Below are 17,923 nucleotides of genomic sequence, written 5' to 3'. Positions count from 1 at the left end.
AGTGTATAAAAGGGAGTGGGAAGTGGCAAGAAGCAAGGGTTGGCTTCTTGTCCTCTCAAAAGCCAAGGTTGGTTGGTTTTGTTTTGTTTTTAAATACTGTATTTTCAAACGTCACATCAAAAGCATCTCCATATTGGGTCACGTCTGCATTACCCAAACAGGATAGAAGAGCAACAGTGAAAGAAGCCTAGGCAATGGGTAACAGGGTTCCATTTTGTACATTCCTTCACTGATTCACACTCCAAGATACAATTATTCATAAAACATCCAGTCTAAAGTTATATAAAAGTCAACAATCATAAACCGACTTCCACATAAACTGATATTTCAGTGAGGTGGGCAACTTCAAATCACTAATCAAGGAAAGAAGCTCCCAACAAGATCAGTGGTATTTGTGAGCAAAACCATCCGACTTGGCCCTGATCTAGCCTGCAAGAGAATCTTTTCTGCAAAAGTCCTTTTCTGTGTTCCAGAAATGCTCTGTGTTTAGACCCACTAGTATAAACAAACCCTTAAGTTTCTCTATAGTAAGGAAACCTCACTTACAAAGCATGAGTCAGTAGAGAACACGGATGCGATTGCACGCTCCTATCCTGCTTTTTACATCCTTCTGTTGGCAAGATCACAAAAGGTAAAGGTACCAAGAAGTGATCGTGTTCACATTAGTCAGGAAACAGCCCACAAGTCTACTCTGGGCCTTCCCCACCTGCTCACGCTCCTGGTGACCAGGAGCTTTACGTGGGGCACTTCATCAAAGTGACCCCAACAACACTGGATGGAAGAAACCAGCAGCACCAGCAACCCTGTTCAAAAGATCTCCAGTGACCCGTCAGCAAGACCATGAGCACTGATCATACCCAAGGCATGAACTATTCAGGTGCTACTCAGCAGGCTGCACTGTAGGCTTTTACCTCTTAAAGCATCTATTGAAGTTCTTCAATAGCTTTCTCTTTTTAAAATAGATCGGCTCATCTCGCAAAATAATCTGGACGCAATATAGCAAAGCTAAAAGAATGCTGAAGTTAAAACCCAAGCACTTGGTAGGTAATTGCTCCGGTAGGCTCATGATATAAAAACACTTTCAACTCTTCCCTCTAAAAATATATCCTGCTATAATTGGGCATGATTTATCACTCCTGCTTTCCTCTGACTGAGTCCAAACTCATTCATGGATATTCTTAATCAAAATTAGAAATTTAGCTGAAGCTCTTAACCGCCCCTCAGTCTCTCATCATAAACAGCTTACTACCAACACAGCCCCAGACATAAACTTCCCCTTAAATATGCATAATTTACTCTATCTCAAATATTTACAAGCAGAAGAAGCCCATCTTTGCAAGACAGATTTCTTTCTGCTCTACATAAAGTGCAGCTCTCTAATTTAAGGCAAATTTCAGTGAAATATAAAAACATAGTTTTATTTTAGTATGTACACATTTTAAATTAAAAACAAGAACTCCCATGAAAATGAAAGAATGAGAGGAAAATATTTTCAAGTTTGGGAATTTTCTGTATTTTAGCACAGTCCCAATATTATGTCCTATCGACATATAAATTTGTAAATTTCTTTTCAATAAATGCAAACAAAAAAAGAGGTGGCAATGTGTACAGTAACTTAGCTCCAAAGATCAGTAAAACACTGGGAAAGTGCAGACGTAGTTTCTCATGTCCCGTAGTTTCCTTTAGCAACAGTAGCATCCATCAATACCATATTTCTAAATATATATCCTATACACCTAAAGCTAATCTCAGTTCTTGTAATGAGTATTTCTCATCTCCATCTGTGTCAAATTTCTTAAAGCTCTGTGACTCTTGGGCTGTAGAGCCAAGCAGCTTTTGAAGACCTTCATTTGATAGTTTTCCATCAGCATCTTCAACTGCTTTTTCAAACAAATTCTGAAGATCTGCAAAGAGAAAACGATTTAAAAGTAGCTCCTTCAAGTACACAGAAATATTCTATAAGCTGCTCTTCCACTTTTACTGCACTATGTCTTACTACCCAGTAATTAAATAAAGCAGACCCAAGTATGTAGCTTGCCTTCTGCGTTGTCGCAAGCTGTCAGTAACAGTTTAGGAAAAAAAGTATGAACATGTCTGGATTAAATTACATTAAATCTGAAAAAAATAATCCCTATTTCTGGCCACAACTAATAGCCCACTCTACAACCACTAACTGCATACAGATGAAGTTACCCTCCACAAAAGCAAGCTCTGAACGACTGTTGCTATACCAACAGCACAGATGATATAAAGGGAAAAGTGTCTATTCATTTCCTGATGCAAAGCACTGCCCTTTCAGTAGCTGAAGAGACTGAACAGCAAGATCCAGCAACCATTCATTTGACCAGGCAGCAATCTCTTAAAAAAAAACAAAAAACAAAAAACAAAAAACAAAAAAAACCCAACAACAACAAAACCCAAAACATACACACTCACACCTACTTCATTTTCCTTCGCACCCTAATTCTGCCCTTGACTTCTCTCTCAATCTCTGGGGCACTTGGTGTAATACTTTGGCACTCAAAACGATTACAATTCACTTATAATGTACACTCCTGTTTAAATCACAGTTTCTTTTCTTTTACCTGCTAGTCTGTCTTTTATTTTTTTTCAGTTTATTTTTTTAAGAAGTCTGTAGTTCTCAAGCTTTTAAAGTTGACATCACTTCTCCCAGAATACCCAGACACACTACCATAATTCTAGCTATACTTCTCATCTCCTAAACATTTACATGAAATATTCAGAAAAAGAAAAGGTCAGCGTAGAAAGGGCATACCTTCAATGCTGGAAATTCCTGGTAAGGACAGATGTCTCAGCTGTCCATTACTCTCTGTGTTGTCACCAGCTGACCTTGAAGCCAGCCTTGAAAGGTCTGTGGGCTTTGCTGTAGTACTCAGACTACTTTCAACTGTTACAAAACAATTTCTATTAGTCTTACTAATTTCACAGAATTACAGTTAGCAGAAACAAAGAAAAAAAATCCAATAAAACAAATTAATATTTTTTTTTTGCATCACAGATACTGTATGGGATAAGAATGCTGCAAAATCATTTCCGAATACAACAGTGTTGTCCACTTTTACCAATAACTGGAAGAACAGAAGGAAGGAAACTTTTTTTTTGACAGTTATACAGCTTTAATCCTTCATGCTGTACTAGATGTGTATTTGTAAACCCAATATAAAGAATGACTTGGAAGTGCTTTCTACTTCCCAGTCCGAAAGTGCTGAACAAGCTTTATTAAGCAAATTACGTCTGCCCACCTGGGTTGTTTTCACCGCGTCAATGCAGGTATCTGCATATGTCTTATCCAACGGCAAGGTCTAAACTTCCAAGTTGCTGATTAGCAATTTAACAACAAGCATAGTTCTATGGTAATGAAGTATTTCAAATCTTATCTTCAGCACTACCCGAGTATATACAGCAAAAGTGCAGAACTGAGACAAGTCAGCAGAGATGCAGACCTTTCCTCTATGTTACATGTAGATTTTGAAAAAGCAAAGAGAGATGTTACTGGGTATAAATTTCTACAAGTTAATCACTGTATGCGTTCAAATACAAGCTATTGATGTACGTGAATCCTGCTATAGACACAGAAAGTCACCTTCAAACTTCTGTAGTCATATATAGTTTTCTGTTTTAGAGCCACCAGTTTCCTACCACTTTAACTGAAATAATCTTCACCAAAAATCTTAAGGAACAATCTAAATTATCCACCTTCAATAGTTACTCCTTGAATTACACAGGCAACCTTCAGGTTTACAGATTATTATTACATGACATTCTTACCATTCTTTGATGTCTCAATGGGTCTGTCGTTTTCTGGCTTGCCTGTGAGAGCACTGATCAGCTGAAGCTTCTCTCTTAGTTTTGATACCTGAGAATCTCTAGTTCCTATTTCCTGCATATGTAGAAACAAATTTTCTTAAAAATCACCCCTTCAATAAATGGAGAAGATCAGGAAAAGAAATAATTTAAAATATGTAAGTACTTTTCAGTGACTTGGAGGTCTCCAGGCTGATCAAGTTTAAAATGATAAACAAGATTTAAAAATTGAAAAAAAAAACACAAACAAACAAAAAAAAAACCAAACAAAAAAACAACCCACAAAACAAAACAAAAACCACTATGGAAAGATGTACATGGTCTGTAAGAAAACAATAGAATCAGTACCTCAACCTGAGAAGCAGGTAACTATTTTACAGACACTGATTTCTAAAGACTCTGACATTTAATTTCCGTATTTCTTACATAAATGAGCAAGACTCTGAAAAATCGTAATATAAAAAAGTCAAACATACTTGAAGCGAACGTTTATACATTAATTGAATTGCATAATTGTTTTAAACGTTTGTCTGCAGTACTGACTACCTTAGTGCTGGAGTCACTATATCCCTGTCAAAATAAAACCACCACATTTTCTAATCTAGAGCTCCTTTGCTGTTTTTATGAGTAGGTTCCAGATGAGAGGTTGAGTTCACATCAATCCAAGCCTAGAACTGACAGTGTAGCCACTTCACTCACCTGCCTTCTTTCCAGAACATGGAAACTAACCTCAGCAGCGCTGCCTCCTATCCCCAGCCCACAATTCAGCCATTCAGTTAGTCTGTTACACTTGCTCACTGCCGGTCACCAGATCATTACTGAGAGGCGGCTTTCATCAATTCCTAAACTCCACCAGTGCAAAGTTTCTCTAAGTCAATCCAAGAAAGTTTTTAAATCTGGATAAACGCCATAATCCCCTTTGCAGTGTGAACCCACAATAGCTGGGCTAGCTTTGCTGAGAGCATGGCAATGGGTACTCAAATGAGCTGGCTGCCAGAGTCCCCTGTTCCACTGGACCATGGTCTGAACCTCCCAAGATTCTTTCGACTGTATGGAAGGATATTACAGTAGTTTTGCTATGTTATCTCATATGTAGTCAGAATGGCAAGACTTTAAACTATTACAACTTTTCTTCCATGCTAATTGACTTCCTGTCCCCAAAATGAGGTGGATAAGCTGTCCTTCTACTCTGAACTTTTAAAAGAAACTAGATCAGATTAGCCTGCTCGCAGATCTTTCCTCAATTAAGTCTCATTTAAAACATGATTATAAAAATAATCACATGCTCTACTAATCCAGTGTAATCTGCGTTTCCTTACTTTACCTTTAGGTCTTTATCTGAATGAGTTTCGTTATCCAGTTGATCTTCATTTTCCACTTTTAGAGAGGTAGTTGCATCATTCTCCTACAGGAAAAACGGAGGAGAGCCAAGTTTATTCATGTGCTTATTATTTTCTACAACAGAGTTTCTTTCCTTCAAATTTGGCAGGCATGAAGCAGGAAAAAACCAGGACAAATACATGCTAGAATAAACATGAAGACAGCGGGTTACGTAATTTACCACAGCAACGTCAGCGTGTTCCTTATTGCTAAACATACAGAACACGTTCTCAGAGACTGGCCCCAGTATGGCATACAGAAAGCACTGGAAGGATTTATAAACATATTTAGTATTTTTTTTAGCACTTAAGCACCACTGAACAATCCAGACGCCCACCTAGCTCCTCAGTGGTCTTAACAGACCCCTTATGCACCAGAGTGCCTTCCTAAAACATAGTTAAAGAGGTTTGTGAATACTGTCCCATTAAGCAGCCACCCAACTCTTAAATGTCACAGTGTTTTGGATATTTTTCTGTAGATTCTGCAGGGAAGAAACAACTACTTCAGAGATACTCTTAACATTGGTTATCTGTTCAGAAGTACGGAACAAATTCCAGTCTTTAAAAATGAAATCCTAAGTGTCTCAAGTTCATTCTGACATTTTCTTTAGTTAGGTTTGAAAAGCTGTATCTGTAGTGTATAGAAAGCATTGAAACTACTAGCCTGAGCAGACACCCTTAGTCATCAAATACTTACCACATTGTTAGACAAGTTCTCTCTTTTGTCCAGATTATTCACAGCAAGGGGGGAGTTTTCTAACAGCATAACCCTCCGGCTAAGGTTACCAATGGTTGAATCCACGTTTAGAAGCTTGACGTCATTCAACTTTTGGTACGCTGCTACAGTATTATTTAGCTCTTCCAAAGCTGCATGCAGCCACTGGCTTTCCTGAAATGTAAAACCAGCACATGTCAGTTTACTTAACCTCCTCAGCACTCTTGCTGTTAACAACATGGTGACTGACCCAGTTTAACCAGGCAGACTTCAGATTGGCTCTCCACTGACACCGCTGAAAACATCCAACTGGAAGCTTCCAGAAAGTTATTCCAGCTTTTGAAGTTTGAAACTGAGATCTTCCTCAGGGCTAACCTCTTTGCTGCTAACGTAACCCCTTCAACTGCGCCAGCAAACACACAAAGCCTATTCATCTAATTTTCCAGGGCAAGCTCAGTAACCACACCAACTATTTTTCCCAAGAAAGCATGTACTAGGCATATTTATAAACAAGATTCATTTTTGAGGAAGATATCGACTATATTAAATGTAAATAAATGCGGTCATTCCTTTCCAAGCCATTCAGCTAAACACCCAAACATTATCCTTTTTTTTTCGTTGTTGTTGCTGAATCCCTGCTTTCCACACCTTATTACATTGAGGGTGACTCAATACATCCCACTCCCAAATTTGCTTAGATTGGTAAGTACCTGCCATAAAATCCATTCAATAAAAAGCCTTTAACTCATTTCCATTTACATGAGCAAAGTACACCTATAATTTGTTTGACATTTGTTTCAGTCTTTTTACTCCTCACCCAGTTAGAACACAAAAAAATACTCTCAGAATAGGATACTCTCCTCTTTGCACATACACAGGTTCCTGTGTACTACAGCAAAACTATCTTAGATTTAATTTTGAAGGATGCCATCTGCATTGTCTTGATTAAAAAAAACGTGTTTTTGTACACTACAGTACTGCAAAACACGCAAAAAAGTTAAGTATCAGTGGTACTTATACCAATATTCCTTATGCAACGGAGAAAAATACCTGTTTGCAATTTTCTGTCTGATTTCTCTCAGTCCTTGGCGCAACAGTGGAGGGAAGTGAAGGTATCTGTTTTAATTCCTTCTAAGGAAAGAAATGGAAAACTATGTTACCAAACGCCTGTAAAAAAACTACTGAGCTTTTAATAACTGGCAGGCTGTAGCTAATGATGTTTTGCTAAAATTATAGTCTGTTGTGCATGCAGTATTTTAACTAGGCTAATACAGAGTTTTCTCCTTCAGACCCACAAGGTCCAAATTTATTTTAATTAAACCCTCCTAATTAGCTCTTCTCCCTTTGATGAAGTATTATGATACACATTTCACTGCTACCATACACACTGCCATACCTGCAATGTTTTCGCAGCAGCCACTGACTGAATCAAGTTTTATAGTGTGTCTAATTTAGATTTTATCTGCAAGTATTCTTATTAAAGTAATGCTGTATAGCAGTTCAGCTAAAAAACTTCAAATTATTGGCTCAGTTTGTTAACCCCAAGTGAGAGGTCAATATAAATACAGTGAGTAGTTTCTGGTAAAGATGGTTAGTAATTTCATCCTTACATGCATCCTTAATACAACCAACAAACTGTATCTCAACGCTCCCGCCATCCCCAATTCCTAAGACAGTGCAGACAGTTACCATAAGCAGTACCCTGCATCACACAAAAGCAGAGGATCCCACATCTGCGTAGTAGGAAGCAAAAATCTACAGGATAGGAAGTATAGAAGCAACCAACAATTCTGGCTACAGAAAAATACATACCTGATACCACATAGGAGATGCCACACAGGTATCATGATATTAACACTGTAATAATGTACCAACCAGCACCTACTAAAACTTCAAATGTATTTCAAAGGCATAAGGCAAAACTCCACACAGTTCTTAAACTAGCTTCATATTAGGCAGATAACCATTAAAACACAGTGTTAAATCAGCACATTTTCTTACCACATCATTCTGGAGAATTTCTATGGATTTCTTGTATTCTTCAATAGCTGTCTGTATATTTTCAACATCATGAGAAACACTGGTAAGAGTGCTACCTATGTTCGCTACAGTCTGGAAGAAAGAAGCAGACAAAAATCTCAGCGGTCCTCAACTGTACTGTTCCAAAGTTTCAATCTGCTAAACACGATGTTTTGCTACTGACACTGCTGGCAGACTGCCACAAAAATATGCACGTGAGTTTGGAGTGTTCAGAACTCCTTTTGCAGACAAAACTGCAAATTATACCCATCGAATCTCCAGGCCAATAAATGAACACACACTCTACACCATGAGAGCTTAAGCTAGATAACCAAAATTATGGGTTTGCTACTCTCACTCCCAAAACAATACAAATGTTCTGGCACTACTTTACACAAAAAAAAAAAATTCCTGAGATGAAGACATCTCCTCTCTACATGGAATACTTGTATTGAATACAAGGATGCTGACATCACCCATTTACCCTGCCTTAATCGTCTTTCAGGGCTACCCATCAGACACATCGTACACTGCAAAACTAGTCTGCCAAAGGTCACCGATTAGATTTTTCAAGCAAGTATTACCTTTTCTAAAATGAAAGAATAGCTCTGAAGCATCAGGAAAGCCCCCAGGAATTCTGCAGGTACAGTCAGTGTGCTGCGACAGTGACCTTTGCTTCTGACCACTCCCGTCCCATCCTATCCTTCCCTTGCCTTCACCAATGTGAACTCCCTCTACCCCCAGCTCTAACTTTAGAAAGTAACTCTTCTGTAAAGCTGCACTGCTGTTTTAGCAGCTAACAGCATAGCACCTATCAAGAGTCAGATTGTCAGCTAGGACATCCACAAACACTAGTGAAAGTTACAGTAACAGGACAGAGCACGCCCCTGTGCTTCTCATTCCATTTTTAATACTTTCTTCAATCATTAAAACAAACAGAACCCATTTAAAAATCCCCTTTTCCTATGACCCTGTTATGCTCATAAGCTCTTAAGGCACTGAAGTGACCCTCTAGCTACCCAGACTATATTCAAACGATAGCCACACAAATCTTTCTCCAGCTCTTCATTTCGCAAGTCTGAACGCAGGTTCAATAAGCAATCTCTCTGCCCTGGAGGACCTCAGGACACCTTGAGCACCTTTCATCAGTCTGCACAAAAGCCCCTGTACAAGAGGAACTCCCTCAGTAATCCTTCAGGACTCTACCACTAACAGCTAGCTCCCCATTTTTAGGAACAGTACCTAGAGGGGAAAAAGGCTTAAGAAAACCAAAATCCTATTCTAAGAATAACAGCCTTTTCTTCCAAGAAAGGCAGGTAATTCCAAAGACAGCTGAATGCAATGAAGAGTTGAGCAGGAGATTTTTCACCAGGGCTATCAAAAGCCAGGCTACCAACCTACACCCACGGAAGTTCTCCTTTGTGACAGGAGGTAGTGCAGCATGCACACAGGGGTCAAAAAGAAGTCCAAGTGTTGAAACCTATCACTTTTCATTAACGTGACACTTACAAACCATTAAAACCATTGTATTTAAACCTCCAAGTAGTTTTTCTAACACTCAAGACCTCACAATATACCTCCTTAGAAGGATTCCAGCTCTGTTTTTATTATATCAACCTTCCAAAACATAAATGCAAGCAAGATGGCATCAAGAGAGCAGTGGAAACAGATGCCACATCTAACACCTTCCTCAGACTCAACAGCAGAGACTGGAAAGAATTCAAAAGTTCCCAAGATCTTTGATTTTCATGAAATGTGACCAAGGATGGACTTATTTCAACATGAAAAAGCCTTGCTGTTCAGCAGATCGCTGCAAGTTGAAATCTGTTGGCCCTAACACTTTGTCCTGATGGAACTGAAGGCAGTAAGATGACAACAAGGTTTTTATCTATTATATAAATAAAGTAGGTGCAGTTTCCAGACTCTAGGTACTGCCTTAAGACTTACTTCTGATGTGACACAGTGAAAATCCAGCATGCCTATAACAACAAATTAGAAAATTAAGAAATAGCTTTGTACTCCTCCCAGAAAAAGAAATCCTCCCAGAAAAAGAAATCCTAGCAACCTGATCAGCCAAACCACACTAATTCCTTTGCATATGACTAGCTTGTTGATTATACAGGAATTTTGAAGGGATAGGAAACAAGAAGTGGAAACCCATAAAAGCCACAAAGGAGACTGGACTGACATTAGGTGTCAGCCCAATACAAATATTTGTTGCTAAATAAACAGAACTGCCATGGAAGAGCCCGGGAAGTTTCAACAAGCCCTTAGTTTTACGAAAATAAACAGGACAGTTCTTTGCGCCTTAGCTGAGCATTCTTTACCACAGCAAGACACTGTATTAACAGAAGTCACTTTAGAAGTAAGCCTGTGTCACCCAGTAGGGCCCATCTTTCAAGGGACTGTCAGAAAATGCTCCCAGTACAATTCATGTTTTGCTGCGCATGTACTGAACACCAAGAAAGCTCCCATGCTAACGTTCCATGCCCACCACTCCCAAGTTAGACCCATACCCACCTCAAGACTAAATGCAGAGCCAAATGTAGAACTATATACTGCTCAAGATGAGGAAGTTTTCCAGAAAGCAATCCATTTTATTTTCCAATTAAAAAAGCTAAACAAACCACCTATCTGCAAGCAGAACTGTAAAACTGCAGACAGACTTTTTGCAAGTGTCTTAAATGATATTAAGATTAGCAACCCGAAGGAAAGCAACCAGAAAGATCAGCTCCAAGGTAAAGAAGTGATAACATAATACAACCAGAAACAAATGCATCTCCAGAGTCAACCAAGGCCTTCAAATTTATCTGCCATACGTTATTATAGGACCATACAATATCAAGTATATTAAGTCCAATTTAAAAACAAGATGGAGAACCAAATATTCCTCACGTGCAATTCAGGTAGCTCCTGTTGTCACGGCTGTCCCCAAGAGCCCAGCTGCAGCTTAGCAGCACAGAACACATTTAGCAATAGCCACATTTACAGTACTTGCCTTCTGAAGTTTCTCTACTGTGATAGGAAGGGAAATCAGATCAGAAGCAGACTTTACGTTGTTTTTGAGATGATTTACTGTTGAGGCCAACAGTGATATCTAAAAACAAAGAGGAATATTTACAATTCATCAACATAGTCCTGATTCTGACCTTCCCCAATACTACTGACTTAATTTTTAACACTAAAACACAAGGCAGGACAAATATACATACACACACACACACCACCTCTGGCTCTAGGTTATAAGTCCTGCCTAGGCTACATTAAAAATACTCTGTCTCTTGCAACAGAGGCAAGATTTTTTTTTTTTTTTTTTTAAAAACTGAATGAAAGCCATAGAAGCCCCTTCTTTTCAATAACGTACCCTGTGCCCATTTTACATTAGTCCCCTTAGAGAGAGGCTGTTGCCCAAGAAAGATTTTAAACATTGTGCAAGAAGCCTTTACGTGGAGGAAACAGTCATCTACTTCTGTATTTAGCAATCAAACCTGCCTGGCAAAACCCAGCAAAGCCATGCAACTTCTCTAGCTGAGTGACAGACAATGAAATTGCACGTATCACCCAAACTTTCTGCTACAGAAGTGGGACAGTGACAATCTAGGTACAGTGGGTTAGCTCAATTTCCATCAACTGTTTGGCCCAGAAGGCAAGTTATTCAATGGGTCTTCAGGATTATTTATTCATTCCAAATGAGAGGCTGTCAAATATATTAAAAACAACCACATGCTGATCATTCATTTCTAACCCTATCACTTTAAGATCAATTGGTAGCCATCAGTAGTCAAAACGAAGAAAAATAATTTCTTCTCCCATTTCACAACACAAAAGTAAAGCGGATAAAATCCATCTTCTTCTGGTTAAAAAAAAAAAAAAGAAAGTTGTTTCGCAAGCTGAGGAAATGGACAGGATCCTAACTTTACATCAGGCCAACGCTGATCAGGTGGCATGCAGAGCCTCTGGTTCCACAGCTGTGGATATTGGCTGAAATAATTCCCAGCAGTGCAATTTATGGGAAAAAAACCCAAAACAAAACAGTAACTAAATTTTGATCCCCAGAAGAGCTGGCTCAGACTGTAACCAGACCCTGAAGTAACTTGAGGGCCTGCAAGAACCACGTGCAACTATCTTTAACATACAGGTGCAGATGACAGCGTTTTAAAATTCCAATGAAGCACCCAAATATCTGTGGATAATGCATATCGTCTTAAAGCACTTAACCACTGGATGGGACTGAAGAAAAAACAATCTGAGCAGGCACCTCAATACTCTTAAAAATGAAATCCAAAGCACCAGTGTCAAGGAGGGTTCCCCACACACACCTCTTGGTACCACTAACTGTGAGCAGATCTGAACTTTTACCCTCCAAGGCAAGAATCTCAGTAAGAGCCTTGCTGGATGCTTTGTTTGAAGCGTGAGCCAATGTATCAGCTGAGGAAACAGCTTTCTGTTAAGTGGCTTAGTTCTAGCTGTGTAAACAGAGCTAAGATTTACACTAGCTCAGATTCCGAGTGCATATTAGCAGATTTTATATTCAAAAGACACCAGTACTTCATTTGCAACATGAACTTGTACTGATTGGGGTAACTTCTTTGCATGCTCATTAAGTGTTTGCAGACACTTTCAGAAATTTGAAGTGTCAAATCTCTCATCATAAACATTACAATTATTTGGCAGGAAAATTAAGAACAGCACAGTTCTCAGGTTCTTTTAAATTATGCCTGAAGTCTTTCTACCAGTTGCATAATTTCTCCTCTTTGCGATCAGTCTCCAGTCCAACTGGATGCTCAACCTTTTTTTGCTTGTTTAATAATGAGGCTTATACTCCATTTTAACTTTAAGCATATGGTCACAGAAGTTCTCAGAGAAAAGCTCAGCACTGCATTTGAAATTCATTTTTGTAAAAATAAATTTGAATGGAATATTTTATTATTTTTCAAAACCAAGCACTGATCCCTCTCACCTGTTTATTGATCTCTGTGATATTTATCCAAATTTTATTTAGCCCCAGTTCTCCAGTCTCAATTTGTTCTAGTTGCTTTTGCTTCTGCACCAAATCTTCATTCAGCTTAGGAATTTCTTGGAATGATGTCTTTTGATTAGATTCCACTAAAAAAATGAAAAAATAATTAAATTTGTTAAAAAAAACAAAACAAAAGTCCAGGTAAACAACATTGAAAGGCAAAAGACAAATTACAAGCAGCAACATCAACAGCAGTGAAAGGCAGCAATAACAGTTTCTTCATATGGGTTTATTGCCAATTCAGAATTAAGTGTTTGTTCAGAATGACAGCTCTTTTTTGTTTTAAGAGTACTAATGTCTGCAGAGAGAACCCAGAGAGATCATACTAAATTTAACACTTTGCAATAGTACTGGCATTCTGGCAAGCCTCAGCAGGTCTTTATTTAGCGCACTTATTTTGCATTATTTCACAGAGGAACGTGAAATAGTATTGGGACTGTGAATAAGAACTGTCAACCATACCAGGTAAAAAGGGGGCACATGAAATGAACCTCAGCGCCCTTTTCAAGCTTGCAAAGGGGCTGCTGATGATGAAGTGAATTCCAAAGAGATTAACGTGATTACAGTTGTTCCACGTGACAGAAAGACAACTGAAAAAAATGTATAAGCTTACACACTAGCGTCTGTTGGTAAACAAATCAGTAAACAAGGTCCTTGGAAATAAAGTCAGTTATTACTGCAATTAATACTACAGGAAGAGGGAAACAGGCAGCTCAAACCAATTCAAGCAAGCCTCAGAAATGCAGCTCTTCCAGGTCTGCAGTGACTAAGCTCTTTAGCTGCAAGCACTGTTAGGCAATCCTAAATCCCTAGGTCTGGGAAACAAATAAGCAAGGGTTTTGAGGTGGACATGAGAGCTCTCCAAAACCTGCACCTCCACCCTGTAACACAGCACTGGAATGCTCCACAACAAAACACCGTCGTTCAGACCACCAAGAGCAGTGGGACCTACGTGGTACGTAGCTGGCAGCTCCCAGAACAAATTTCCTTGTGTGACCCATCCAGTCAAAAGGGGAAACCTTCAGCAGTGCTTCATGCCCGTGGAGTAGATGCCCAAATACACACAACTGGAAAGCTGTGCATCGTCAAAAACCCACTTCACTCTTCTTGAAGCAAGTCCTAAAAGTCATTTCTAGGTGCAGAGTAATCCGCGTTGATCACTCAAGGTCCAAATAACACTTTTGGATAAGTAAGACCTTGAAAGGTATGTTTTAGCCAAAACAGACTGAGCAGTAATTGTGCGTTTGACGCAAGCTGTTCACACTGAATCTGGTGTTTCAGAGGCTCTTGTAGACGAAGTATTTTCTGGTTTGCCACTCTCACTGTGTACAGTGAGACTCCACTTAACTTCCCTAGTACTGCAAAAAACGCTTAAGTGCTATATGCATTCTTAGCATCATTACTAACAACCGAAGGGAAACACCACACTAACTTTCCCCTACCCCAAACATACTAGATTCAAAGATGTCTTAATTTTAAAAAGCACCATACCATCCTCGGTTTGTTCAAAGGATGGCAGAACATCAACAAATACTGCCACAGGAATCTGCTTTGATGGTGAAAAAAATCTGGAAGAAAATTCAGAGGAGAAAGATTCTTTTTCCAAACCTGCTGTAGGACAGACGGATCCCATGCCTTTGTTTCTCCATCCACCCACCCATCTCACCAAAGCACAATGTTACCTTCTGGAACCAGGTTATTCTTGCTGTCTGTTTTTTTGTTGTTGTTTTTAATTCTGTGCCTCATTATGAGACTCCCATCCAGCTTCTAGGCATGCTGTTACAGTGGCAAGGAAATCCAAGACTATTTTATCACTAGACCAACTATTAAATGCACAGCTTTTCTATCAGGGCAATTAAGGAAAAAACAAGCACATCTGTAATTACCAGACAGTAAGCTCAGAGAGAACAACTGCTTTAACAAAGAGGTCTATGTAGAACAGGAATGATGAAACTTAAACTACACCAAAGCCAACACATGTTGTCATCATGCAAAAACTTTAAAGCAGACCAGTCCATGAAGAGCAGCTGTCAGCTTACCCAGAACACAGAAACAGCTACTGCAGCGCCGTTCAGTAGGCTCACAGTGCCTGTAACTGAAGGTATCCTCCGTAACTGGTGGACGCCAGTCACAGCTAACTTTCAGAGTTCAGTATCAGTTAATATAAAAGCACATCTACTAGCAATGCTTTCTCTCACTCCCAGCCAGCCAGCAGGTTCCACCTTGGCAGACAACTCCCCAGCCCACAGCAGAGTTACACACCCGAACAGGAAGCCCTAAACACCAATAGCAAAGAATTTCTACACACATTTCCTCAATACCTCTTTTACCACACTCAGATCAAGCCCTCTGCTTACCTCCAGCCCTAGCAGCCTCCTAATTTTTGAACTGATTTCACCAGCTTTATTTTTAAGGTCACCTTCATGTCCTGGGCACAAAAATTCTAAGATGAAGACCAAAGCTATGGGACAAAACCAGCAGCCAACAGCGGTGCTCTTAAGGCAAAACTTAAAACTACCCAGCTTCCCTGAAGCAGCTAGAGACTACCTGAATGCTTAAGCTTCACTCTCTTCTGCTCCATTCACACAGCTCCTCAGCTTATCCTTGCCTTTTTCAATATAGAGGATTTTAAATGCTACTAAAATAAGGCACAAAAACGTATCTTGTGTCCAGAGGTGAGGTATAGAGAACTGAGAGCATACGTTACATCCAAGTCTCACCATCTGTCGTACCTCAGCACTACAGAAGTTACAATACTGAAATCTTGACATGCACAGGGAAAACCTGAGACCTACAAGCAAAATGCTTCACGTTAACTCCATACGTCAAAGTATTCAACATGATGTAACTCCACACCATATGCAACATAAAAGTTGAACAAGTCAATGCAAGCAAGATAAACATTCAGAGGATATGAAGAAAAAACAGAATACTGAAGCAACATTCAAACTGCAGTAATGCCATAGCAAATATTAGAGGTTTTTAAAAGAGCTCAAGACAAGAACGTTGCTTTCCATTCACTTTTTTTAAGGGATACATCAAAATCCCCTAGAATGCTTTTACGAGGCTGATCAGAATTTTTTCTTTTTAAATAAGGGCTTCCTTTGGAAGAGAGCACTCCCAAGACCAAAGTCAGCAATTTTAGAAATGTATGTGCAAGCAACTACAGGCCCACCTAGTCCAGCATCCTGGCTTCTCAGAAGATATAGAGCAGGCAAGAATAGAGAACATTTGCCTCAGATGCCCCCAGCCTCCCAGGGTTTTTGGCTCAGAGAACTCCTCAATTCAGAGGCAGTTTGTCTACTCAGTCCTTACAGACAGGCAGGCAACTGAAGGTCTTCATACTGCCCAAAGCAAATGCGAAATAGTGCAGTTACGTTTATACTCACTAGTTCGAAACTTCTCCTTTATTGCATCCAGATCCTCCTTGAGAGCCACCTGCATCCAGACTAAGCCAACGCACGCTACCACACAAGCGGCAAGAACGACAAACGCGCATAACGGGTAACAGAATTTGCAGCATCGTAGATAGTCTCCCCTGAGTAAAACAAAAATATCAGATTGCGAATATTAAACAGTACCTAGAAAAGTTTTATTTTAAACGCTGATCTAACAAAGTAAGGGACGGCACTGGAACAGCACATGTTTTGGCTGACAAGAGCTAACAATGAGATCAGGGTTATTACTTTCTGGTCAGTTTATCCTCAGGAGGCACATCTAGCATATTTAAGAGCAGCTCTCAGGTTTCTCTTACTAAAATTTCCTGCTCTGCTCACGTAAACTTATGTTAGGAACATCGCCTTGACAGCTTGGGAAGCAGGCTTCAAGAAAGGCTATTGCCATAATGTTATGACAAGTACTTTCACGTTATCTTAAACTGCGAAAGCCGAAGTTTCTCTGCAACGTACCTACTTTTAGTTATTCTTAGAGGCCCATTAATAATGCTGTTGCTTAACTTAAAAGTTTATCTATTGGCAAAAGCACGTCGTGGCCACAACAAAACCAGCACTACATCAGCTGGCAGAGAGAGGACAGGGCCATGCAGAACACACGGCGATAACTGCGCTCAGCACTTCAAGCGACTGACCCTGAGCTGCTCTAAGGACTTCAGCCGTGGCGAGCCCGACGCAGAAAAACCAACAAGAAAAGAGCCAGGGGATGGTTCAGATCTACTCCTGCACCCAGCCAGGCGACCCGTCGGGCCAGACACACTCGGTGCAGCCCCAGGCCTTTCCGGGCAGCCCCCAGTGCCCCGCAACCCCGACGCTGACCCGCTGAAGGCAACGCGGCCGCCTCCAGCACCGCCCCGCACACCGGCGCTGAGGCCAGGGGCTCCCGCCGCGGCGGGGTGGCCTCCCTCCCACCGCCACCCGCAGCCGGGGACAGACCCCCCAGAGGGCCGGGCCGCGCCGGGGACTCGGGGCCGCGCCGGGGACTCACTTGCCGCAGCGGCCCGGCGCCCCCGCCGCCGCGAACTCGTCCTCCTCGGAGCTGGACTCGGAGTCGGAGGCGGGCGGCTCGGTGCGCAGCAGCCGGTGGCCCGAGCCCTTCTTGGCGGGCTTCTTCCTGCGGCCGTCGGCGGCCAGGCCGATGAGGGCGTTCAGCTCCTTACGCTTCTTCATCCTCTTGTGGGGCGTCGGCGGCGGCGCGGCCGGCGGCTGGCTCCCGCCTCCCTCCTCCGCCGCCTCCGCCGCCGCCGCCAGCGCGCCCCGGCTCGCCAGCCTGCGGCCCGGCCGCGGCTACAGGCGCTCCGCGGGGCCGCGGCCGCTGCTCCCCCGCCGGCCCCGCGGCGCCAGGGCCGGCCCCGCTGCCGCCGCCCGCCCCGCCCGCGCCATGGCTGCTCCCGGCCCCGCCGGCGCCCGCCCCCGCCACCTGCCAGCAAGCCGCGCTCCCATTGGGCGGCGCCGGACCGCCCGGCTCGCCTCCCGGGGGCCGGGAAACAGGCCGGGGGCTGCGGGACCGAGT

General features: G+C 41.4%; 1 protein-coding gene across 2 annotated transcripts; it reads right to left on the bottom strand.

The window, feature by feature from the left end:
- Nucleotides 1–1,464: 1,464 nt before the first annotated feature.
- Nucleotides 1,465–17,697, bottom strand: EFCAB14 (EF-hand calcium binding domain 14). 2 transcript variants are annotated; one of them, XM_082313607.1, is made up of 11 exons: nt 17,399–17,696; nt 16,348–16,496; nt 12,899–13,044; nt 10,937–11,035; nt 7,921–8,031; nt 6,970–7,050; nt 5,902–6,093; nt 5,150–5,230; nt 3,790–3,901; nt 2,777–2,908; nt 1,465–1,904 (listed from the first exon to the last, which is right to left on the bottom strand). In XM_082313607.1, exons 1-11 carry the CDS (start codon nt 17,578–17,580, stop codon nt 1,729–1,731), a joined length of 1,461 nt encoding a protein of 486 aa, XP_082169733.1. In that variant the 5' UTR covers nt 17,581–17,696; the 3' UTR covers nt 1,465–1,728. The 2 variants fall into 2 exon arrangements, with proteins under 2 accessions (XP_082169733.1, XP_082169734.1); XM_082313608.1 differs by lacking the exons at nt 1,465–1,904; nt 2,777–2,908 and adding an exon at nt 2,939–3,471 and having other exon boundaries at nt 17,399–17,697.
- Between the last annotated feature and the right edge of the window lie 226 nt (nt 17,698–17,923).

The sequence above is a fragment of the Platalea leucorodia genome, assembly GCF_965183815.1.
Source record: "Platalea leucorodia genome assembly, chromosome: 5".
In the NCBI taxonomy this organism is placed as follows: domain Eukaryota; kingdom Metazoa; phylum Chordata; class Aves; order Pelecaniformes; family Threskiornithidae; genus Platalea; species Platalea leucorodia.
This window is presented reverse-complemented; position numbering and strand designations above follow the sequence as displayed.